We start from the raw sequence: 25,669 nt of genomic DNA on the forward strand, positions 1-25,669 counted from the left end.
TATATAACTATCAGTCTGCGGCTTCCTGCTGCCTCCATGCCCTGCCCACATCATATCACTGCCCCTGTCACATGCAGCCCTGTCCTCACTGACATATCACTAATCTCCTGATATACTCTGTGCTGCTGGGGGACCCCGCTCCTTCCCCTATACAATGCTAAAGCCGGGTACACACTAGACGATATATCGTCTGATCCACCGGATCGGATGACATATCGTCCACATCGGCCAGTGTGTACCGGCTCTGTCGCTGACGATGTGGGCTCTCGTGCGTTGTCAGCGACAGTGTCCGTTGGACTAGCATGCAGGTCCGCCAGGCACTATCGTCAGCGGGGACCATACTGCCAAATGCAGCATGGCCCCCCGCCGTTGCTCCCAGCATCGGCAAGTGTGTGTGCACCAATCAGTGTGCATAGCGACCAATCAGATTCTAGCTATTATTTTCTAGAAGGTGCTAAATAAATGTTACTGTGGGCATACTTCTAAAAACTCACTCTAGTGAATATACACCACAGTGACAGATTTCGCACTAGGGATGTCCATCGACCATCAGTGATTCATAATAATCGATGGTTTATGGCCAATGTCGAATGCTTTTACCATACCTCCCAACTGTTCCGCATTCAGCGGGACAGTCCGTTTTTTCTGGGACTGTCCCACTGTCCCCCCCACCGCAGTGTCCCGCGGTGGGGGGGAAGTTGGGGGTAGCATACACTGCTGCTCTGCATAGCAGAGCAGCGGGTATGCAGAGCGAGAATAGATGCTGTGTGCATGCGCACAGCATCTATTCGCAGTACGGGAGACAGCCCAGCATCTCGGAGATTATGTAAATGGGGGCATGTCATCAGACCACGCCCCATTTATGATGAGGCCACGCCCCCTTTTCGGGCAGGCGTGCGGAGGTCCAGACTGTGGGGCTCCTAATGTTGGGAGGTATGTTTTGCCATCGATAGGGAGAACTAGATGGTTTCCTTTCATCGATATCTAATGCCGGCGAAAACACGCACACCGATATTGTGAACGATTGAATGACGTAATAATTCAATCGTTCACAATATCCTCCAGTGTGTATGCAAGATATCGTTAGGATGCGCGCTCCCACGGATCGTTAACGATATCTTTCATCATCTGAACATGATATCGTCAGGTTGTGCATGTTCAGGGATGCTGCCGGTGATGTCACTGAAAGATATCATTAACGATATCGTTCAGTGTATAGGCTCAATGTTGTTAACGACATTGAGCCCGGCAAACACTTAACGATATCGCTCATGGAGCAAAACGTTAATTATGCATAACTGAATTATTTTTAATTTATTTTTTACCAAGTGTCGGGACACGGAGTATACCTCCGCCCCACCGTCCCCCACGATGCCCCGTCCCCATGTTCTGATTGCCACACGGCCCAGTCAGTCAAAAGACAAGGATGAAACCAATTGGCCATCCCTGTTTCGCACTCTCCCTTCCCTGCAGTAACACGCCACCACCAGTGGGGGCAGCATGTGCCTGTGACAGCTCACAGCAGCTGCGCCAGCGTCACGTGCTGGCCGGATCAGCTGACACACCTCGTGCAGGAGCAGGCGCTGCGGGACAGACCATTCTCCAGCTGTGCGGGGGGGGGGGTGCTCGGTGATAGGGAAATATCCTATTATACCACCCTCTCCTCCTCCCTCCTCGCCGCAGCATAACACCGAGTGTGGTCGTGTCCGTGGTGTAGTGACACTATTTCCCGGGGTGTACGGTCTTTATACACCCCCGTTACCGTCCAACAGTATCCTCGCCCAAAGAGCAGTCAGCTGTCATGTGATGTAAACATGGCGACCTGACAGGTGGGTCTGGGCGCCCTAGCTGGGGGATACAGTGTAGCATGGGGTTATTGGGGGACACGGAGTAACGTGGGGTTATAGGAGGGACACGATGTTATGGGTGGAAGGTGTAACGTGGGGTTATAGGGGAATGATACAGTGTGACATGGGCTTATAGGGGGGACACGGTATTATGGGGACAAGGTGTAATGTGGGTTTATAGGGGGATGATACAGTGTGGCATGGGGATATAAGGGGCACAAGGTGTAATGTGGGGTTATAGGGGAATGATACAGTGGCATGGGGTTATAGGGGATGATACGGTGAAGGGGATTTAGACATTACCATGATTGATAATAATAATGAGTGTAGGACACATTGGTTCTCTCTGCAATGAGTCCGTAAAGTACACAAGTACCTATGATACAGTGTGGAATGGGGTTATAGAGGGGACACGGTGTAATGTGGGGTTATAGGGGATGATACATTGTGGCATGGGATCATAGGGGGACATAGTGCCTGATTTAGACCCGCTCACAAGTGCTGAGCTCTCGCAAGCGGGTCGATGTTGGCCCAGTGCGCATGCGCACGACGGAGGTGGCTCCATCGTGCACTTGTGCGAGACCCGGATAGCGACGGGCAAGCCGTCGCTCGGGTCTCGCTACAAAGGGGGCGTGCTGTCGATGTTGAACGGGAACGCCTACTGTCTGGTGATGGTCACAAGTGATGTCAGTGGGAGTGCTCTCGGCTCTGATAGAGCCGAAAGCACTCCAGGGCTTGCGGCAACGAGATCCTACCACAAGGGTCTCGTCGCAAGCCCGACGGTCTTGACCATCTTCCTGGCCGCTCGCTATAGCTGTGGGTGGCCATAGTGTAATACGTGTTTATGGGGGTGGAAAACTTTTACATGGAGTTATAGCGTGGGGTTATAAGGGGGACACGGTGTAATGTCTAGTTATAGAGGGGACATGGTATATTGTGGGCTTATAGGGAGGACATGATGTAATATGGGGATTTAGAGGGGATGTGGTGTAATGTGGGGTTAGAGGGGAAACATTGTGTAGCATGGGGTTATAGTGGACTCAGTGTAAGATGGGGTAATGTGGGATTATAGGATAGAAATGGTGTAATGTGGAGCTATAGAGGGGATGATACAGTGTAACATGGGGTTATCAGGGGGACACGGTGTAACATGGGGCTAGAGGGCGGATAATAGTGTATTGGGCTATAGGGGGATACAGTGTAATATGGGGTTATAGAAAAGGTGGTGCTGGTGTTTCTGTGGAACTACAATGCTCAGCATGCTGTGACAGAATTATCAGGTACTTGTAGTTCGACAATAGTGTGTCTTTGAGTCACGGGACTGTCACAGCAAAGTGAATGATAAAGCATGTAGGGGCTCATGATGAGTAGAACTACTATAGGACATATCGGAGCTAGTTCTGAGGACCATGGTCATTAGTAATAACGTGTGGAGAATGATTACACACCTACAGTAGATTATATATTTGTGGTCATGACTCCAGTAATAGGGGTAACAGGACCCATCGTGCCATAGAGGCAGTGCCGTGCATCATTGCTGCAGGTTATAAACATAGTAGGTCATCTTGGAGTTTTGTGACTAGAGCAGAATACTTTAGTCTTTGTCCTTGTTGCTACAATTACACAGCTAAAAATAAATAATGTGTCCCCAGTTTTCAAGATTTCTGAAAGCCAGACAGGGACAGTTGAAAAGTAGATAGGACAATATTTGGTCACATTGAATATTCTTATAACCTTATATGAGGTCCTCTTTCTTCTCCTTCAGACATTTCTTTTAGATCCTATAAAATGGGATATCACAGTACAGTTCATAAACTATATGACTGACATAGTATTAGAAAACCAAGTGTAATAGCCTGCGATATGCTGGAGTCGGCTTGATTTCAGGAAGATAGTCACAAGATGTAAAGCCGTAGTTAGTTTAAAAGCAAAACCAACCCGGTCCTGCCTTTAAACTAATTGGCTCTTTAAAACGACTAATTATCTCGCAGGAATCGCAACGGCTCCTGCAAAACCTATTTAAAAAAGAAAAATCAGTTTGTAAACACAACATTTATTTTTAGCTGATAAATTTAGTATTTTAGAGCTATGGAGATCCTTCTACATCAGAACATGTATGATCACATGAGAGACTAAATGAGCTTACTCTACAATAAGAATCTAATTTTATCCAGATGCAGTAAAGTAAATCTATTAAAAAAAAAAAAATATATATATATATATATATATATATGTATATATATATATACATTCTAGCCACTTGCATATGAATGAAGAAAAGCCTGTTGTGAAATCTTAATAAATCTTTTTATTTTGTAGGCTTATTTCTGTTTGTTTTGGTCCATTTTGAAGCACTGCAGCGTTACATGGCTGCTGGTTTTATTCTGAGTCCAGCAGCTCTATGAAGTCTTTGCGTCTTGGATTAGGGATCTCTCGCCAGTAAACATGAACGCCATGGTGGCGCTGTGCCACTTCTGTGAGCTCCACGGACCACGCACTCTGTTCTGCACCGAGGCTCTTCATTCGCCACTGCCCCAAGGGGCTACCTGTGGGGACAGTTTGGGTCAGGGGGAGCAAGTGGAGGAGGAAGAAGGGGGGATCCAGATGAGCAGCAGGATCCGGTCACACAGTCCGGCGGAAGGAGCGAGCGCAGAATCCAACAGCCCCAGGCTGAAGAAATCAGACATGTGTGAGGTAAGTAGGAATGCAGAACAGAGAACTGGCTTATGGGTAACAGATTATCCTAATTTATGGCTATGTTGTATTTTTTTCTTGTGGGGACATCCTGATCACCTGCACTTCGGCTGACGACTGTAATCCATATTATATGGTGGTATAATGTTTCAAACTTTATTTTTCTGTCCTCGTTCAGGGCTGCCGGTCTTTGGCTGCTGGGCACCCTGGGTACATTAGCCATGACAAGGAGACCTCCATTAAATATGTCAGCCACCAGCACCCCAACAACCCACAACTGTTCAGCATTGTGCGCCAGGCCTGTGTGCGGAGCTTAAGCTGTGAGGTAATGGCAGCAAGGTTACATGACAGATGAATGAATGTTCTTTGAAGTGTTATTACCACAGAAAAATCTATTGCAATACGTCTGACCACCTGCTAGATCGTGGCCAATTTATGACAGGCTTCAATATTATGGGGCGTATTTATTAATTATTGAGTCTTAGACCCGATAATTATAATTTATTATCACCGCTATTCGCGGCAATAATGAATCGCCCAAATGTACTATAATACTCTCGCGGGGACAGGGGTCCCAAAAGGATCCTTTCCTTGTGGTGTGTAAGTAGTGAAAGGATCGCGATCCCTTCACTACATCGTCAGGCGCACCTACTGAGCATGCGCGGTTTGATCGTGCCTTTGAGAGATGTTACAGGGGCTGCTTTTGCAAGCAATTATGGTCCCTGGCTACATTCGGGGGGTACGTATTTGCGAGTACCTCCTCCTCTCCCCCGGAAAACTGGTGTTTTTAGGTAGATATCCTGCAAATAATAATTGATGAATAAGAAACTATTAGTTAACGCAGCCCAAACTTCCACGATTATCGCTTTCCTAGCGGTCACTACTTACCGCCAGCAGTAATGAGAGAGAGTCCGCTATCTTATGTGTAAGGGTTTGCTATTACAGGTTAGGGAAATATACCTTTAGTGTTCCTGGTAAATTAAGTATTACAAGATTACTGTGTTACCAAACTGCAACTAAACTATGCAAGTCTCCAGCTGTAAATTCACATTGCCCAGGGAAATATAGGGAGAAGGCTACTGTGGGATTGAAAATAGACACAAAATATATATCGGACGGCCATTATAAGTGATGTGCGCTCTACTGAGTGTGTATAAAAATGTAATAACTAAAATCAAACGAGTTGGTCATATTTACTTGTAAACAGCTGATGAGACTAAAAAAAAAAACACACTCTCAAAGGGTAATAACATTGTTACAATACCAAATAAGAAACGTTGCCACATCACGCTCCCATTATAATAAGTACATGTAGAAGATGAAATACTGTGGCAGTGAAGGGGGTTGACATATCCTGTAACTACATGTGCACCACCAGTGTGTCACATTTCCAATCTGTGTACTGGAGGACAACGCTTTGCCTCTCTGTGTCCTGCCCCAGACACTTGCTGTTATTGACTTGCACAAGACACATCCTGATTGTTTTTTTTGTTTGTTTTAGTGCAGATTTGCACCTCTCAGAAGTCTTCGTCAATAACTTTCATTTGAGAGTGCTAATGCATGTATCTGTACTCCGCTTGCCACGTCCCCAGTTGTGCAAGGAGTAGTTAGGGGACCCTGCCCAATCCTTTGGCCAGTGTCATTAGATTTGACATTAAGCACACTCACTTTTCATTTTAAAATAAAGTTTATAGAACACTTATTGCTTTTCTATATCGCAGCACCAAACATTTTATTGATATTCATATCTTTTGGGGTACATATAATGCAAACGGGCTTCCAGGGGTACCCCGGGGGGAAATTGATTGGCAACCACTGGCTTAGAGCACATGTTCCCATGCATGATTTTCTTTCACATTACTTAATTGTCCTACTGAATCGTTTTATTAAGGTTGCCCTTTGTCACTGGTCCTTTCTGTCCTGCTCAGTGCATGTACTCAGCAAATGGTCTCCTTCCACATGTGAGAGCTATTTGATGTGCAGGACACTTGAGAAATCTGCCGTGTAGCTGCTGGGGTGGAGACGATGCTGGCTGTTTTCTGGTCAGTCAGTGACCGGGCTGTGTTGGTTGTGTTTGTGTTGTCTAGGTCTGCCCCGGTCGGGAAGGTCCCATTTTCTTTGGGGACGAGCAGCACGGCTTTGTGTTCAGCCATACGTTCTTCATCAAGGACAGTCTCGCACGGGGATTTCAGCGCTGGTACAGTATCATTATCATCATGATGGACAGAATTTATCTGATCAACTCCTGGCCCTTCCTGTTGTCCAAGATCCGAGGGGTCATAGATGAACTTCAGGGAAAAGCACTGAAAGTGAGTAAGGAGGCTGCCTGGCATTTTCACTAGCTCCTAACAATGTTATTTTCATTTATTTCAGAATTTACTCCAGTATTGCAGATGGTACATTGGGAATTGCGACAATTTTGTTAATTTTTACAGCAATCCACTTCCAGTTAAAGCAACAATAAATTATTACTGAGTCCACAGTTAAGAGAATGGGTTTGAATACACCGATCTACAAAGCACGTCTGTTACCTATGAGACTGCAAACCAATCAATCCATTATATTTAGTTCTAAAACATTTATATATTTAATTCCTTGCAGGTGTTTGAAGCAGAGCAGTTCGGCTGCCCACAGCGCCCCCTGAGGAGTAACATGGCATTTACACCCTATGTGCACCAGAGAAATGGCAACGCAGCTCGCTCCCTGACCTCTCTCACTAATGATGATAACCTGTGGGCCTGCCTGCACACCTCCTTCGCATGGTAACATGAACTCCGGATAGTGTCACTATAAACAGCTGGGTATAAAAGTTTGGAGAGCCTGTTTTTAAAATTAGTTTTTCCCTAAAAATATAGGAACTCCTTCAGAGGCGGTCATTGGATGCAAGCGGTCGCTCTGAATGAGGGCGGCCACTTGCATCTTGTAGTGCCGCCTCTTGGTCGATCGCTAAGCTGTGGGCTACCACTCGCAAGCCCTGGGCAGCTTCCTGTTCTGAGCAGGAAGCTCCCCACTGGCATCACTGCTGATGTCAGTGGGGCCACCCCCAAACGGCAGGCGTTCCTTCGGGCCTCCCTGCTCGCCTCCCAAACGGGACGAGCTGTCAGTCACCATCGACAGCTCGCTCCCTTTGATGCGAGACCCCTAGCGACGGAGTGCCCGTCGCTAGCCTGGTCTCCCGCATGCACACGTCGGAGCTGGCTGGGTCTGAATAACCCCCATAGTACGTATAGGCTGGCATTGTATGTGTAACAGAACTAAACAGAACTAAATAAAGTACTTATCTTTTTTTATTTTCTAATTCCAAGACCACAATTGGTAAATCTGAGTTCCCAAATGAATTACTTTACTGCTGCCTTAGTGTGGAAATAAAGCACATACTTTTGCTGAGTCGTTATTTGACACTCTAGGATCACATTTAATAGACCATTAACACTGAATGATGTGAGAAACTGAAGCTAAAGTGCTGGTTTTCATCCATAAGGTTCGTTTAGGGTAATTACAATGTTTTGCAGCTCATCTCGTCATCATATGGGTTCTGTGGCTTACTGTGCTATGGTGAGGTGCTTATATCTGTCTTCTGCAGGTTGCTGAAGGCTTGTGCCTGCCGTCTGACTGAGAAACTGCTGGAAGGAGCCCCCACAGAGGACACGCTGGTGCAGATGGAAAAGCAGGCAGGTATGTGTTACTCTGCCGTTACCTGCTGTATTCTGATACTGCCAGGGGCATCTAAATATAGGGAATATACAATGCTGCTGGGGAACCCTGCTCCCTCCACTATATAACTCTCAGTCTGTGTCTTCCTGCTGCCTCCATTCCCCTCATCACATCATGTCACTGCCCCTGTCACATTCAGCCTTGTCCTCACTGACAAATCACTCATCTCCTGATATACTCTGTGCTGCTGGAGGACCCTGCTCCCTCCACTATATAACTCTCAGTCTGTGATTTCCTGCTGCCTCCATTCCCCTCATCACATCATGTCACTGCCCCTGTCACATTCAGCCTTGTCCTCACTGACACATCACTCATCTCCTGATTTACTCTGTGCTGCTTACAACGGTCATATTGGAGTTTTCTGCTGTAACATTTGTTTCTACTTCAGGGTCCATAGGGGTCCACAGGGTGACCTTGGGGTATAGCTGGATCCTGGATCCTCGGGGCACCACGGAGTTAAAGCTTTTAGCTGCTCCCAGGATGCACTTGGGTCCATCCTCCCCTATACCCCGCCCCCGAGCCACAGGCACCTCAGTTTAAGATGGTGCCCGGCCGGAGTCGGGTCACCCTGCGGGGTGGGCTGCAGGAGCAGCCCCCTAAAGCTTTTAATTTTTTTTATTTAACTTAGTTAAATTTATTTTTACTACAGTTTTTCTCCAGTGCGGCAGCGATGGGCTGTCTGTACAGACGCCCACGCTGCCGCTCCTTCTCCCTGCTGGCGCCGCGGCGCCAGCACTGAACTGGGGATCGCGGCGGGGGAAGCCAGAGTCTGTACTAGCCGGACTCTGGTTTCCCCCGGGACTGCTGCCGGAGACGCCGGGGAGAGCAAGGTAAGCTGCGCACCGCTGATTAGCGGAGGTGCGCGGGTTCCTTTTAAATGCAGTCCCATGCCCCCGGTCAAGGGGACAGACCGGGGGCGCTAGCGGTGGCGGCGGGCCCCCCCTCCAGCGGAGGCATACCCCGCCAGACCACTAGACCACCAGGGTAAATAAACGGAAAGCGGGAAGCCGGCAAGCCCTGGGGTTAATATGCTAGCCAGGGGAGGAAGCCTTCCCTGTCTAGCGGCTCCTCCCCTCAGCTCAGCGCGCCTTTCAGCTCGTAGTCTGGCGTCGCTGAGCTGCAGATTACTCGGCCACTCCTCCTCTGAGGTCTCCAGCAGCCATTTTCTCTGTGGCAGCGCAGATACTCTCAGGGAGCACGCGGACCGGTCCCCCTGTCCCGACAAGGACAGTGTACACAGCACTATAGCCCTCCCAGACACTGAATCTGGGAGGTTGATTGTAGTGGAAAGGTGCAGTGAGTATATCTTCCTGCATGGTCTTTTTTTCTACTTACTGTCAGCCTATACCTATCCCTTTCCTTCTCCTACAAGCCCTACAGGTGTGTGGGGGAGGGGTGTTTCTACTGACCTCACTTATATAGATCACGTATTTGTGAGGTCCGTCACATACAGTTGTGTGCTACACAGTGCCATATTGTGGGCTGTTGTCCAGCACACGGGTGATTTTGCACGTTTTCTTCCTAAGTCATGTCTGAGGAGGAGATTGAGCACTCCGGGGCTCCGGTATTGCTCTCCTGCAGGCGCTGTTCTGCAGGAGTGGATAGGGAGGATTTGTCACAGGACGGCCTGTGCGGACGGTGCCAGGCGCTCCCTGGTATGTTTAAACCTCCTATGTCGCAGGAGCCTCCATGGGCGATGTTTTCCCAGGTGCTGGTGTCCATCGCGGACCGTCTGTCGGTCCCGACTGCCGCCCCTACTAGGGCGATGCCCCAGCCTGCCATCCCCCATTCCCCGGGTGTCCCACAATTATTGCAGACTCCCCCGGGGTCTCAGCCTGTTGGTCCCTATGCGGGGTTGCCAATGTATATACAGTCCGCCCCTGTGGCGCAGCAGGCTGTGGTGCCATTTCAGGCTCCTGGGGCAGCTTCTCCACCCTGGGTGGATGCGCTTTCCCACACTGTCCAAGATTTGGCGGCAGCATCTTCGGCTTTTCAGTCGATGTTGCGCAGTGACGTGCCCTCCAGGGCGTCTAAACGCACAGTTATGGCGCAGCTGCGCACTTTTCGGACTCTGAGGGGTCCTCGGATGATGGTGAGATGCCTCAGTCCAGGAGGTAGACACTAAGTCTTCCATCAATGTGCAGGCTCTGGTTAGGGCGGTGCGGGCCATTCTTCTGATTGAGGATGAGGCACCCGCTCCCAAGTCGAGGTATCCTAGTTTTAAAAAAGCTAAGGTTCCTTCTGCAGCGTTCCCCTTGTCTGATCAGTTGACGGATCACATGGCGGTGGCCTGGCAGACGCCCAGTAAGCGACTCCTGCCACAGAAACGCTTGGCGTCCAATTATCCATTTCCGGAAGCGCATTGTAAGAAATGGGAAACTCCGCCTGCGGTCGATTCCCATGTAACACGCCTCATCAGGAGTGCTACTTTGCCATTGCCGTCTATATCCTCGCTGAAGGATCCTACGGACAGGAAGGTGGAGACTTGTCTAAAGTCTATTTATTCTCTCTCAGGGGCTGTAGCCCGGCCGTCCATGGCCATCTCCTGGGTGGCCAAGGCCATTGAGGGGTGGGCCAACGCCTTGTAGGACACGTTTACGGATGAAGCTCCGGATGTCCAGAGGGCGTTGTTAGGACAGATGAGAGATGCCGCCTCCTACATTGGAGAAGCATCTTTGGATGCTAGTCTGCTGACCTCTAGGGTTTCGGCGGCAGCAGTGTCTGCTCGCAGATCCTTGTGGTTGAGGTCTTGGAGAGCAGACGCGGATTCAAAGAAAGGCTTGGAGGCCTTTCCTTTTAATGGAGAGTTACTATTTGGTCTGGACCTGGACAAAATAGTAGATACCCTGGCAAAATCCAAGTCAGCCTTCCTCCCTTCAGCTGCTACACCTGCTAAGGTCCGGAGCTCGGCCTTTCGTTCCTTTCGGGTTCAGGGCAAGGCAAAGGGTCAGTCCTTCCCGAAGCAGTCCGCACCCAAGACCGCCTCAAAGCCAAAGAAGCAAGCCTGGAGTGCTAGGCGCCCTTCTTCCAAGAAAGAAGATAAGCCTTCTGCGTGATGGGACGGGCCTCCCTCTGGGGGACCCCAGAGTGGGAGGCCGACTTCTTCAATTCGCCCAGTGCTGGCACAATACCACCACAGATGCCTGGGTGCGAGAAGTGGTCTCCCAGGGGTACGCCCTGTCTTTTCGGCACAGGCCGCCTCGCCAGTTTTTTTGCACAAGTCCTTCTCAGGACAAAACCAAGGCCTTGCAGGTTCAGGAAGCCATAGAGGCCTTGCTGGCGGCGGGGGTCATTATACCCGTACCACAGTCTCAACGTGGGATGGGGTATTACTCTACGCTGTTTCTGGTGCAGAAACCCAATGGCTCTCATCGCCCCATCCTCAATTTGAAGTCCCTTAACAGGTTTCTCAGGGTTCCCAAATTCAGGATGGGAACTTTGCGTTCCATCATTCTGGCGATGGAGCCGGGGGATTATATGGTCTCCCTGGATATCCAGGACGCCTACCTCCATGTGCCTATAGCAACATCGCACCAACGGTTTCTGCGGTTTGCTATTCTCTACAACCACTACCAATTCAGGGCTCTACCCTTTGGCCTCTCCACGGCACCAAGGGTATTTACCAAGGTGATGGCGGTCATGGCGGCTCATCTTCGGAGCCAGGGGATATGGTTGCTACCGTATCTAGACGACCTCCTCTTGCTGGCGAGCTCCCCGGAGTTACTGATCCAGCATCTCCACCTGACGGTCGCTTGTCTACAAGCGCACGGCTGGTTGATCAACTGGAAGAAGTCCTCCCTCATCCCATCACAGCGGATGGTTCTTTTGGGGGCCCTGCTGGACTCTCGTCAGCAACTGATTTTTCTGACTCCAGAGAAGGTCTCCTCCTTACAGCTGCGGATTCACAGTTGTCTGAGCAGTGGCAGAGTGTCGGTGCACTCAGCAATGAGAGTTTTGGGGTCCATGGTGTCGGCATTCGACATGGTGGAGTTTACCCAGTTCCATTCCAGGCCCCTGCAGAGGCTGATTCTTTCGGAATGGAACGGATTGCCACACAGGATCCGCTCTCAGATGCTGGTGTTGTCCTCGGAGGTGCGTCTGTCCCTAGCCTGGTGGCTGCAGACGGCTCATCTCCTCGAGGGGCGCCCCTTTTGGATCCCGGAATGGGTTCTGCTCACGACAGATGCCAGTCTCCGGGGTTGGGGGGCGGTGACAGGCTCCTTGTCATTTCAGGGTCGTTGGTCGGCGGAGGAAGCGATTCTTCCCATCAACATCCTGGAACTGCGGGCAGTATACAGAGCCCTGCAGTCGTCCGGCACCGCTCTTCACGGAAGGGCCGTTCAGGTGCAGTCAGACAACGCCACCACGGTGGCATACATCAATCACCAGGGAGGGACTCGCAGTCGATCTGCGATGTCGGAGGTGTTCCGCGTCCTGGCTTGGGCAGAGCGCTATCTTCCAGCTCTCTCGGCAGTCTTCATCCCGGGAGTCCTCAATTGGGAGGCAGACTTCCTCAGCCGTTACGACGTGCATCCCGGGGAATGGTCGCTTCATCCAGAGGTATTCCAACTACTCGTGGACAAGTGGGGGCTGCCAGAGCTGGACCTGATGGCGTCCCGTCACAATCACAAGCTGCCCGTGTACGGGTCAAGGACAAGGGACGCAGGCACAAGTCTGATAGACGCGCTGTCGGTGAGATGGCTGTTTCAACTGGCTTACTTGTTCCCTCCGATATCTCTGCTGCCTCGGGTCCTGCGCAAGTTCAAGCAGGACGGAGGCACACTGATCCTGGTGGCCCCAGCGTGGCCCAGAAGGCCGTGGTACTCCGATCTGCGGAGCCTGTCCATCGACGCTCCGTACCTCCTACCTCAACGGCGGGACCTGTTGTCTCAGGGGCCCTGTCTTCACCCGGATCTGGGTTGACTATCTTTGACGGCGTGGCTCTTGAGACAGCCGTCCTGAGGTCTCGGGGCTTTTCTAGCTCCGTTATTACCACCATGCTGAGGGCGCGCAAGCCTGCTTCCGCGAGGATCTATCACAGAGTGTGGCACACTTACTTTCAGTGGTGCGAGGCCAGAAAATATGATCCCCAGGTGTTCCGGGTTTCGCGTATTCTGGCTTTCCTTCAGTCAGGTTTGGACTTAGGATTACGTCTTTCCTCACTGAAGGTGCACGTGTCTGCTCTGTCGGTGTGGTTCCAGCGCAGGATTGCTGCTATGCCGGACATACACACCTTTTTCCAGGGTGTTTTAAGAATCCAGCCTCCCTTTGTGCCACCTGTGGCCCCGTGGGATTTGGCGGTGGTTCTTCGGGCCTTACAGGGTCCGCCTTTTGAGCCCTTGGAGTCAGTGGAGCTCAAGTGGCTAACTTTTAAGACTGTTTTCCTCTTGGCAATTGCTTCTGCCAGGAGGGTTTCAGATTTGGGGGCGCTTTCTTGTCGTCCCCCTTTTCTGATTTTTCATCAGGACAGAGCGGTGCTTCGCACTTGTCCTGATTTCCTGCCTAAGGTGGTTTCCAGGTTCCACATTAATCAGGAAATTGTTGTACCAGCCTTTCAGTTGCCTGATCTTTCGGCTGGGGAGACTTCCTTAGACGTTGTCCGTGCACTCCAGGTTTATGTGGACCGGACTAGTTCTGTGAGGAAGTCGGATTCTTTGTTTATCCTCTTTGGTTTTCACAAGAGGGGTTGGCCTGCCAACAAACAGACTCTAGCCCGTTGGCTTCGTTCTGTTATTATTGAGGCTTATATGCAGGAGGGTTTACCTGTTCCAGCCTCTGTTAAGGCTCATTCCACTCGGTCTGTGGGCCCTTCTTGGGCTGCTAGCCGTGGCGCCTCTGCTGTTCAGCTATGTAAGGCGGCCACCTGGTCTTCCATTCAGACCTTTTTGAGGTTCTATGCGTTTGACACCTTTGCCTCTCAGGATGCATCCTTTGGGCGCCGGGTTCTCCTATCAGCACAGGAGCATCCCCGCCCTTAGTTGGACTGCTTTGGGACATCCCCAAGGTCACCCTGTGGACCCCTATGGACCCTGAAGTAGACAAGAGATATGGTAAGAACTTACCTTTGTTATCTCTGTTTCTACGAAGTCCATAGGGTCCACAGGGCACCCGCCCTGACGCACCTGGCTTCATATGGGCTCTGTGACTGGTCACCGGTTTTCCGTCTCCCATTTCTGTGAGTATGGTTCTTGTGTGTTCCAGTCTTCCTTCTCTCTGTTTCGTCTCCTCCTCCGGCCTGGGCTGCTTACCAACTGAGGTGCCTGTGGCTCGGGGGCGGGGTATAGGGGAGGATGGACCCATGTGCATCCTGGGAGCAGCTAAAAGCTTTAACTCCGTGGTGCCCGAGGATCCAGGATCCAGCTATACCCCAAGGTCACCCTGTGGACCCTATGGACTTCGTAGAAACAGAGATAACAAAGGTAAGTTCTTACCATATCTCTTGTTTTTTTGTAAACCTAAATGTACATTGAATTTGTTTTCATGGATCACAATTCAATCCATTCAATCGCTTATGGTGGTTCTATTGTTCCGGAATGTCTTTTGTTTGCAGACCTAGAGGAGGAAGTGTGCGCTGCCTTGGAGGGTCACGAGGGTGAACAGGGGAGATCCAGAAACCAGTCTGACCTGCTAAAAGGACGCGAGTTGTCCAAGTGTCACACAGAGTCGTCTGCACTGTCGGACTGTAGCTGGAACATCCCGACCCGGAGGACCGCCGTGTTCAGGTCTCTGCGGCACATGAGACAGGTGGGATTTAGAGGAACACTTGGTTAGCATCTGCAGTGTATCATCATTATAGGTGCTATACAGGACCAACATCTCCTGTGCTGTGATTAGAGAGGAGGGACCAGCAGGAAGTGATGCGAGCTCTGACTGTCACCTGCTATCTGCTTGTATTCAGGTGCTCGGTGCTTCTGCCTTCCGCATTCTGGCCTGGCATATCCTGATGGGAAACCAAGTCATTTGGAAGGGACAGGATCGGGAGCTCATAGAATCTGCCTTTGACGTCCTACAGGTTTGTCTATCTGGTCAGGCAGCTGCGATGAATGCAAGACCAATGTCTACTGGTGCTGATACACTGCAAAGGAACTATTTAGCAATTTGTACATAAGAAGTTAGTGTGATAGCTACCTCCTTTCTCCCGCTCCTAGGCCATGCTCCCTGTGGGCTGCGTCCGTGTGATCCCATACAGTGAGAAGTACGAGGACGCCTATCGCTGCAACTTCCTTGGACTAAGCCCCCAGGCTGAGATCCCCCCACATGTGCAGTCCTCTGGTGAGTATGAATTGGATCACAAGCTCTCGCTGACACCTTTGTAGTCACCCCCCCCCTCACATCTAGGGGCTCGTTTATTAATAATCACATTTGCAATGCGAACTGGGAGCGATATTAGCACCATTGCAGGATGCGATCATAGTGCCCGAATGTAACGTATTGCACCCGCAGGGTCAGGGGCATCGAAAGGAGCCCATCCCTGTGATGTGCTGGGAGTGAGGTGACCACGTCAGCAGCTGTCTCCTGCGTCGGAGTGAGCAGACAGACTACACACGTGTGGCGTCCATTCCCCTTCATTTTTGCAATATGTGACCCACAGGCTAAAGCAGCACAACGCCATCAGATGGTGTGAGCTGCAGGTGGGTAAATCTGACAGCACTGCATCCCCCATAGAAACCTATGGGGGTTGTGGCTAGTTGCGGAAATCTGCTGCGGTCCCTCTATAATACATTCAGGGGTTATTAATTATTTGCAGGTATCCCCCCAAAAACCAGTGTTTACGGGAAATATGTTGCAAATATTTAATGATCAATAGACCCCTTAGTGTGTTGGCTGAGGGCTTGTGGATGGCTCTACTGAGTGCATCATAAAGAGAGCTTCCCTGAGAACAGCGCTCCAGCATTGAGAGTGTAAGATTAAACTGGATCAGTTACTGCTAATTGTTACAGAGTAATAAGGAAATCAATGATTATAAATCATCATTAACAATGGCGGATGTTACCTAGGGGCTGCAGCTTCCCAAGTGAAATCCACCACTTCAGTGACTAGGTGACTGCACTGGCTACACTGTGACTGGCAGTGACTTCTCATTGGCAGCGCTACCTGCCAGTCACACACAGGGCAGGCAGTCCCAGGGGAGGTGTTTTTCCCCCCTGTAACTGCCAGTCCAGACTGAGCTTAACAAAGAGCGAAGCCGCTCCTCTGCTACCCAGGCTGCCCTGCCCAGCTTCTAGGGGCTGTAGGCAATGCAGTCCCTAGAAGCCGGTGCTTTGTGCATGTACGGCCCCACCGCCTCTTGTGCGTATGTGCTGATCCCATTGCTCATTGCTATCACTCGGCCCGCCCTGCTCTTTCTCTTCCTCTCCTCCTCTCCGATGGATTAGTGCAGTGCAGGTATAACGGGCAGCGGCTGCCCCCCTCATCCAAGAGGGTAGGAGCCGCTGCTGATCATTAATAATTCCGCCCCACTTGCACTTCATAGGCAATATTCAATGCTGAGCAGTCACCTACACAGCCACAGTGAATGCAGTCACTTTGTGGGCTCAACAAGTATTCGTACAGATATACCTTGTGAGTTCACCAATGAACTAGTTAGGGAATGTTCTCATCTGTATTGGTTTAGGGCCTGATTCAGCAAGCAACGCAGTTCCTAATACGCACGCAATCGTCCGATTATTGCAATATGTGACCCACAGGCTGACCTGCTAATGCGTATGCATCGGTGCGTGTACGCGAACTATCGGGATGGGGACAGCAATCGCAGTGACTACGCAGACCCATCGCAGAGTGATTGACAGGAAGTGCCCTTTTAATGGTGGTGACGGAGGGGTGGTCGTCGAAACGCAGGCGTGCATAAATTATCCACTGCAAAGCCATACCGCAGTGTGCGGTCTCATAGCGTGCGTAGCGGGTAACAATTTCTGAGTAAGGTCAGGGCTTGTGCAAGTGTGCATATGGGTCCGATGGTACTCGATTCTACCGATGGTTTTGCTATTCTGCTAAGTATTACGGCTGTGTGTATGGTAAAGTGGGGCGTCCTTATGTGGTGCTGAGTTTGCATTGCGATCGCAGTGGTTTGGCTTGAAGTGCGTGCGTACGCAGTATTGCGTTCCCTAGTGAATATGGCCCTTAGTCCTCAGAGCATCTGCCTGCATTGTGGCGTCACTGCCTCCTAGTAAAATTATAAGCTGCATTCCCTCACATGGTAAAGGGGCAAAGTAGCACTTGGACACTATGCTGTGATGCCAGGAGTTTAGCTACAATCTGTATTTGTACCTAGGGACAATACTGGCTTCTTTTATATGTAGCACATGAATGCTGGGCAGCTGTATGTATACATTAGAATATACTGCTAGATCCCTCCCGACTCTAGTCTGTCACATATTTTAAATCCCCTCCCCCTCCGTATGTATATTCTATGTGTCTCTGTTTCTGGTTTTATTCCTGGTATCGGTGATCAGCACAGTGTTGTAGGATGTTCTTCACTTATGATAAATCCTCCACGCCCAGCCAAGTGAATATAATGGATTATTATTCTCTCTACTCTTATTTTTCTTCTCGCAGAATTTGCCGTCATGATCGATGTGCGCACAGCTCCGCGCTCCAACCTTTATCCGGTTTTATTCGTTGACGACGAGCCACTCAGCAAGTATGAATTTGAGGTGACGAGTGGGAGCCCGGTGGCCACAGACAGGGGTTAGTATGTCAGGAAGGTGAAGCAGCAGGATGAGGGTGTACAACAGGCCAGGGCCGAAACTAGGATTATAGTCACCAAGGGCAAGGCAATAATTTGGTGCCCCCTCCCCCCCCCCAAAAAAAAAAAACAACGTAGAGGACGAAAAGGGTGTGTGGTTTTGCGACACATTAATGCCCCTTATAACACATTATGCCACACATTAATGACCCTTATAACACATAATGCCACAGTAATGCCACTTACAACACATTATGCCACACAGTAATGTCCCTTATAACACATTATGCCACACAGTAATGTCCCTTATAACACATTATGCCACACAGTAATGTCCCTTATAACACATTATGCCACAGTAGTGCCCCTTATTCATTAAGCCACAGTAATGCTCCTTATACATTTATGCCACAGTAATACCCCTTATACATTTATGCCACAGTAATACCCCTTATACATTTATGCCACAGTAATGCCCCTTAGACATTATTCCACAGTTATGCCACAGTAAGGCCCCTATTACATTATGCCACAGTGGCGCGGGACTGGGCTGTCACACACTGGGGAAATGTCAGTACTGCCATCATTGTAATGTGGCGCCGCTCGCGAACCAATAGGAGCTCACAGACCGGCAGACTCTGCTGATTGGCTTGCGACCGGCACATTAGACTGACGGTGTCTCTGTGCCTCTCTAGGCCGGGATGCGGCTCCAAATCCACAAGAGCAGCAACCTAGCCTCCCACAAGCCTCTCCCTGGCACCCGTGTCACGCGCCCCCTTAGCCCCCCCTCCCTAGGTGCGGCCCTGAACAGGCAGACAAGACATTGTACTTCCGGGGGTTTGTAATGAAATGCGTTTCCGTATGTAAGAAAACTTACTTTGGTGCATTAGAGAGAGTAACTGGCTGGAAAATGTGTAGACAGCAGCTTGTGTGTAATTGCATCCAGCCTATACTGTAGGATGGTTACAAGCACCCAGCATAAACTAGCTGACTGGCCAAAGGATAACGCTGGAAGCTGGGTAAGACCTAGAGCCTCCCCCATTTACTGAGCCTGATTCATATTTGGGAATAGATTAAGGATAGAGCAAGTAACTGTGCATCTTGGTACAACCATGCGGCACTGCAGGTGGGGCAGATGTCACATGCGCAGACAGGGGTAGATTTGGGAGAAGATGTGTCCAAGCTCAAATCTAAGCTGCAGTGTAAAAATAAAGCTGTACAGTATTTGTGGGTTACATTCAAAAGTAACCAGTATTTACCCTGCATGCAAAATAACAGTATGTATTTGCACCCCCTGCACTGCAACATGGTTTGTCCAGGTGCAAAGCGCGTACACACTAGACGATATGCTCCCTGAGCGATATCGTCTAGTGTGTCCCTGGCAGGGTGTGCTCGATGTCCTTCATGACATTGAGCACACCCGCTGAACGATATCATTAACGATATCGTTCAGCGCCGGGCTCTCTCCCCCATTCCCCAACATGCAGCAACCTGACGACATCGTCAGGTTGGCCTGCATGTTAACCCGATTAATGATAATGACGAACGACCCGCGGGAACGCGCGTCGTCATTATCGTTCATCGTTAAAAATGGACGATAAAGTGGACGACTGAACGATATCGTAATGGTTCAGTCGTCCACTTTAATCGCCCAGTGTGTACGCACCTTTATCTCTATTCCTAAATCTGAATCAGGCCCACTGTCCGCAAGATCATTCCAAGGCTTAGCCTATGTACACCTAGGGTGTGGATTAAGACAGTCAATAGGTCGACAGGGACAAAAGGTCAACACACTAAAGGTCGACATGAAAATGGTCGATACAAAAATGGTCGACACGTGACTTTTTCTTTAGCCCTAATCTTCACCCTAACCCTCCCTCCTGGTGCCTAACTCTAACCGTCGCGGTAGGTGCCTGACCCTAACCGTGCCTTCTAGTGCTTAACCCTCCCTGTAAGTGCCTAACCCTAACAAAAAAAAGGAAAAAAATCATGCGTCGACAATTTTTGTGTTGAGCATTTGTCCCTGTCGACCCTTTATCCCAGTTGACCTATTGACTGCTAACATTTGGTGTCTATCTAGACACTGTCAAACTTTTTACTGTCCATCTATAGTCCGGCACCCGTACACCTTTGTCCCAGAAATTCCTTACAAATTTTTTATTTTTTTGTGGGCCAGTAAGGGGCAAAAGGGGAAATTAATACCAATTTAGGTAATAATTCCATCTTGATCCATAGATATTGCCACTCAACATAGTTCCCGGTCTGAGCTGCAGACACAGCTGCCCTGTTAGGAGCAGATCAGTACAAAGCCTTCTTAAATCACTATCTGTAGCTCTATAAGATATATGTTCTTACCATTCTGCCTGAATAACCTTAATTATTACAACAGTTACTTTAATATCACTGGTTATCAGAGCTGGGCCTATAGTGCATAGGGATCAGTGCCAGCCTTCAGGAGGGGGATAAGCTGTACTTGTAGCATGGATTGAGGCAATGAAGCATTTGGACATAGAAGGGCTGATGCAGGGTTTGGAGATTTGCCCGGTTGCCCTGTGCATGACCCAGAGCTGAGCGCACACAAGTACAGGAAATGCAGAGACGTACATAATGTAATAGCATCTACACTTCAGTGCGAACAGGCGTAAGTGTGTTGTAGTAGGGAGTTCCCATATAGGTGCACTTCCCTTATGATGATCTTTAGTTTAAAATGGTTTCTTTTACTCTGGTCCCTTTAACTCCCCTTTTACCTTGACAGTGGGACTGACGATCCTCAGCAAGATAGAAGCTGCTCTGAGCAATGAGAACCTGTCTATGGAGGTGGTGGAGCAGTGCCTGGTGTGTCTGAAGGAGGAGTGGATGAAGTAAGGCCGTCACCTAGCTCTGACCTGTCCCTGGCATTAGTGATAATGGAGGAATGATGTCTGTGCTGTGTCTGTTCTCTCCTGTGACTTATGTACATTGCGTAGTGCCAGTGCTTGTATAATATACCATGGTTTCCACCATGTCCTTGTGTGTCTGGGAGAGCGCATGTAAAATGGCTGCTCTGCTTCTCCAGTATTGGGGATGCCGAGGTTTACAGAGCAGGTCTTGTGCACTATGGGCCTGATTCAGCATGGATCGCTATTGTGATAGCGTACGCAGAAGGACGATTGTCACGCACGAGTTAGCATTGCGATCGCTCTGCGCTCACCTGCGCGGATACAAAGCCATCGCAGGCCCTATACGCGCAGTGCTTGTGTATGATGAGTTGACATGTTACACTGCTGCTTATCAATTATCCATCTTACCTAAAGTAGAATGATCTAGTACACAGGTTCTCAAACTCGGTCCTCAGGACCCCAAACAGTGCATGTTTTCCAGGTCTCCCCACATAATTACTAGTGATATAATTAGCTGCACCTGTAGATCTTTTCAAACATGTCAGTGAGTAATGATTACACCTGTGCACCTGCTGGGTGACCTACAAAAGGTGAACTGTGTGGGGTCCTGAGGACCGAGTTTGAGAACCACTGATCTAGTATATGGCAGTTACCACAATTGCAAGAAAAGTGGAAGACATTTATACAGATGCACTATAGATGTACCAGATCTAATATAGGTGCAGTATTTACCCCAAAACCATTCTGAAATTGGCATTTTTTTTTTTACATTTAATGTTTAAAAGGTTTTTTTTTTTTAAATATATATATACCTAGGGAGTGTTTTGCACCTAACCCATCGCCCCGTGTTCATAGGCCCCCATGGTAATATTACTTCCCACCCCGGCAGACCCTCACCCCCCAGTGACAATGGGCCCCCACTGTTAAGTGCCCCCCTCCCCATGTGTCACTATATGTGTAATTCTTTATTCCTAATATTCACCCGCCCCCCCCCCCCCCACCCAAATAAAAGTTTTTTGTGGAGCAGCATAACCCCTCCCATTATCCCCCCCCAACCTCCCTGCTGCAGCTGGTATGTGCACACGCAGAGATCAGCATATTTGTGCTCGGAGGGGAACTGCTAGCACTTTTAATTTAGGTGCATTCGCACGGCATTTGGGGGGGCACTGTTCCGGCAGTGATGTCGGCAGTCACAGACCACAGCATCACTCCCGGGAAGCCTGTACAGGAGGAGGATATCAGTTGTGCTCCATTACAGATGGGGGATCCAGAGAAACATGTCTAACGCATGAGAAGCAACCTGGTCAGGTGACACGCTCCTGGCTGCGTTCGCATCCCATGCATCAGTGCCAGGAAAGTGGTTAAAGGACAGTCCAGGTTTGGTCAGCCTTCTCTCTATCTTATCTGCCCTGTAAGCTGCTAGAATTATAATGTAAACCTAATTTTACTTTGATAAAATTTTGTCTGCACTTTAGGCAGATAACTTATTTTTAATGATGAAAAGGGATTCTGATAATGCCCGTGTCTAACAAGCTTTCTGGTTTCCTGCAGCAAGGTGAAGGTCCTGTTTAAGTTCACCAAAGTGGATAGTCGCCCCAAAGAGGACACCCAGAAGCTGCTGGGCATCCTGGGCGCTTCAGAGGAAGACAATATAAAACTTCTTAAATTCTGGATGACGGGGCTCAGCAAGACCTACAAATCCCACCTTATGTCCAGCGTGCGCAGCCCCACCTCATCAGAGTGTCGGAACTGAGTGCATTGGGTTGTGGCAGAGAGCCTTCGCGTGCAGCCAGCAGAGCGAGATGCAGCAGTACAACATATGTATTATGTCATTCACAGGACAATCCAGAACCATATTTCTAGCTAATTGCTTGTAATCAAATCTGACAAACCCACCAGTATGACCGGTAGATGTGGGGTTCAACCGCAGCATTTGGGCAGCCCATGCAAATGACACAGATTTCCTAAACTGCTCACGTACAGAAGGTCGTGTTCTAGGTTCTGCCCATATAGTATGATGAAGAAGAGTGGGCTTCCATATAAAATTTATAGTGTTCAATCTAGGTCTGGCACCGGACCTAGAAAGGGGCACTCCTGTGTGTGCCCGAAAAGGGGGGGTGTCTTTAAGACACTACTCCTTTTCATCACCTTTGAGGGCATGCCGGGCTGCCACCAAGTTCTCCTGTGTCAGTGAATGCTCCCGCGCACTGCTATATTTCCCGCAGCCAGTGGGTGGGGACGGCACTAGCAGCCTAGCGGGAACGCTACATTGAGACAGTATCGGGTCAGAGATGGTGTTGGGAGGGTGCACTACCAAATAACATATGGGGACTATATGTTGGGAGGACGCGTACCCACGTAAAATTTAGAGATGGTGTCATATGGTGCACTACCACATAACATAGAGACTGTATGTTGGAACGGGGCACTCCCACGTAACATAGAGACGATGCACTACCACATACCATATGGAGACTGTGTTGGGAGGGTGCACTGCCACATAACATACAGAGACTGTAGGTAGGGAGGGCACGCTGCCACGTAACATATAGAATCGGTGCAATACCACCTAACATACGGAGACTGTATATTGGGAGAACATGCTCCCACGTAACATATAGAGACAGTGCACTACCACATAACATACGGAGAGGGTGATGGGAAGGTGCACTTCCACAAAAAAGAGAGACGCTGTCCAGGAGGGTGTTCTGCCTCCTAATCTGCTGAGGAGAAATGAGTTTGGATTGTAGCTAGAAACAACCCAGCTTCAGCAGTGGACAACATGACCTGCCTTAGTAAGCCAGTCAGCGGTTTGCTCATTCGTCTCTGGTACTGGAGGTTTTGTTGTAAGGTTTCAGTTTCCTAGTATATGGATAACTAAAAAGGATTTGAACTAAAGAGAGAGCTGACAAATCTCAAACAACCTACAAAATCAGACTTTATGATATTCTAGTCTATTTGTATATAGGTCTAAAGCCGTCTTCAGTCCTTAAAGCAGAACAGTTACCTACACACCATGAGTGAAAGCATTTTGTGGGCTGAATGCATTAGAATGGGGCCTATTCTTTACTAACAACTAGTGACGTTACCGAAGAACTTTCTCTTACTGATGTTACTGGTTCCCCCTGAATTGACAGGCTGCAGCTCCTAAACCTTGGTTCAGCCTAAAATAAGCTCTGCCTTGAATGTGTGCAGGCAACTGTGCAAACGCTGTCTACTATTTACAAGTGCAAAAACTGCAACAACAGATTGGGGAAGCTTTATCCTAAATTAATTGTACAAAGAAAAACGTCATCGCACCTATTTAATTCTTTTGCTTGAGGACTGTAGATTGTTGTTTTAACTTCCCATACTAACATTCAGAATGTCTTTTTTTTTATTCACTGAAATGTCAATTTTAGCCACATTATTAAATATTAGGGTTTTGTATTTATCGATGTGTAATAAAGCTATTTTTGTAAAGCGGAAATTAAATTATAAATGATAACAGAAGACCATGAATACCTCTGTGTTCTGTATTGGGTTATTTAATCATCTTTATAATCTCTCTCTGAAAGAAACAGTCTAGTAAGTAAAGTGAAGGTGGGCATGTGATAGGTTTAATCCGCGTTTCTCATTTACGTTCAGCTAGTGGAGTGCACGTCAGATGACCCTTGGATAAAAATTGATAATGACTCTATTAGGATCACTGAGGATATAAAGGAGACATTACAGGGAGAATAAAGGGGGTGGATATTAGCACCAAATGTGCTTCGTCCTGTATTTCAGACAGCCTTTAGTATTCTGCATCTAATAGTGATCAATTATCCCTTTTTCAAGCCACTTCTGCTTGTTGAATGGAGTGAAGGTCAGATCAGCAACTCGGGGCGAGTGGTTGTGTAATTCCAAAGACCAGTTCAAATTTGGTAACCTTCTGCTTCTGGGTGAGAAAAGGGGACATATTTATATTTTTCATGGTGGAACAGCAGCTTTAATAGTAAAACCAGAAGCTTCACAGAACACCCTGATTTCTCATTCATTCCATTAGGGGACCCTGGAGACGTTGTCGTATAGCGTGTGGGTCCAGCCACTATAAATAATAAACAAGTCTGTAGCTCCTCCGGTTAGAAGAGTTCTGCATAGACCTGCTATAGGTATTCCCCATGCTTGATACCTTTTAGGGATGTGGTCATTGTTACTGAAGACAGCGATCAGTGTTCCTGTGCTACTAGTGCCCCCAGGAATCCGCTGTACCACTGCACATCAGGAGATGGCAGACAGATCCATAAACGTTCTCCCACGTTCTGGGGGAGGTCTTTCTGCAAAAGGCCATGGTTGGGCTGCAGAACGGGGTTTGTATCCTTTAGAGGTAGTACCCAGGATGATCTGGGTCTGGTGGGACTTACTGTGAACAGTAAGGCCACTAGAAATCAAAAAGGGCTGAGGCTGCCATCTTAGTACTGGACGCTGAGGGGGAAGTGTTTCCCACTCGTCATACATCTCCGTAGTGGGTGCTCTTATGCTGTGCAGAAGCAGTAGTCATTTTAGGCTCTACTGCACACCTGTCTGTGCTTGTCAGTTACCTCAGGTTTACTAGGGTCTGTCGCATGTCTTATAGGTTCACTTTCTATATTTCTCCGTTTGCAATGCGGTGTTCTGCATCTGAGGTGGCAGACCTAGTTCGGGCCAGGTCCATGAATGCCTCCATTGCTCAACTTATTCAGCCAGTGTTTAGCTCCTGTGAGTTACGTGAGGACCCCTTCCCCCAGCTGTTTGAAGGGGGGTCTTCCGGGTGAGTTTCTAGGACTTCCAATTTGATTGACCTTGATAGGTCATGTTCTGTGGCAGCCACTCAGGAAAAACTGGCTTAG

The 25,669-nt window shown here is 48.9% G+C and overlaps 1 protein-coding gene across 2 annotated transcripts; it reads left to right on the plus strand.

The window, feature by feature from the left end:
- Positions 1 to 1,567: 1,567 nt before the first annotated feature.
- FLCN (folliculin) lies at positions 1,568 to 24,320 on the plus strand. Of its 2 annotated transcripts, none has more exons than XM_088448139.1 (12): positions 1,568 to 1,829; positions 4,167 to 4,541; positions 4,720 to 4,866; positions 6,629 to 6,850; positions 7,143 to 7,303; positions 8,125 to 8,216; positions 14,806 to 14,999; positions 15,154 to 15,267; positions 15,404 to 15,527; positions 17,811 to 17,942; positions 20,696 to 20,801; positions 22,371 to 24,320. In XM_088448139.1, exons 2-12 carry the CDS (start codon positions 4,293 to 4,295, stop codon positions 22,570 to 22,572), a joined length of 1,743 nt encoding a protein of 580 aa, XP_088304265.1. In that variant the 5' UTR covers positions 1,568 to 1,829; positions 4,167 to 4,292; the 3' UTR covers positions 22,573 to 24,320. The 2 variants fall into 2 exon arrangements, with proteins under 2 accessions (XP_088304265.1, XP_088304267.1); XM_088448141.1 differs by lacking the exon at positions 1,568 to 1,829 and adding an exon at positions 3,026 to 3,127.
- The last annotated feature ends 1,349 nt before the right edge of the window (positions 24,321 to 25,669 follow it).

This window comes from Taudactylus pleione, unplaced genomic scaffold (assembly GCF_031769625.1).
Source record: "Taudactylus pleione unplaced genomic scaffold, aTauple2 ptg000451l, whole genome shotgun sequence".
Classification (NCBI taxonomy): domain Eukaryota; kingdom Metazoa; phylum Chordata; class Amphibia; order Anura; family Myobatrachidae; genus Taudactylus; species Taudactylus pleione.

Bases quoted from the DNA above. Each gene is read 5' to 3' on its own strand.
- FLCN (XM_088448139.1), top strand. From the start codon at position 4,293: ATGAACGCCATGGTGGCGCTGTGCCACTTCTGTGAGCTCCACGGACCA. The intron at 8,217-14,805 runs GTATGTGTTACT...TTTTGTTTGCAG, and splicing joins GCAGATGGAAAAGCAGGCAG to ACCTAGAGGAGGAAGTGTGC. The intron at 17,943-20,695 runs GTTAGTATGTCA...TTACCTTGACAG, and splicing joins CCCGGTGGCCACAGACAGGG to TGGGACTGACGATCCTCAGC.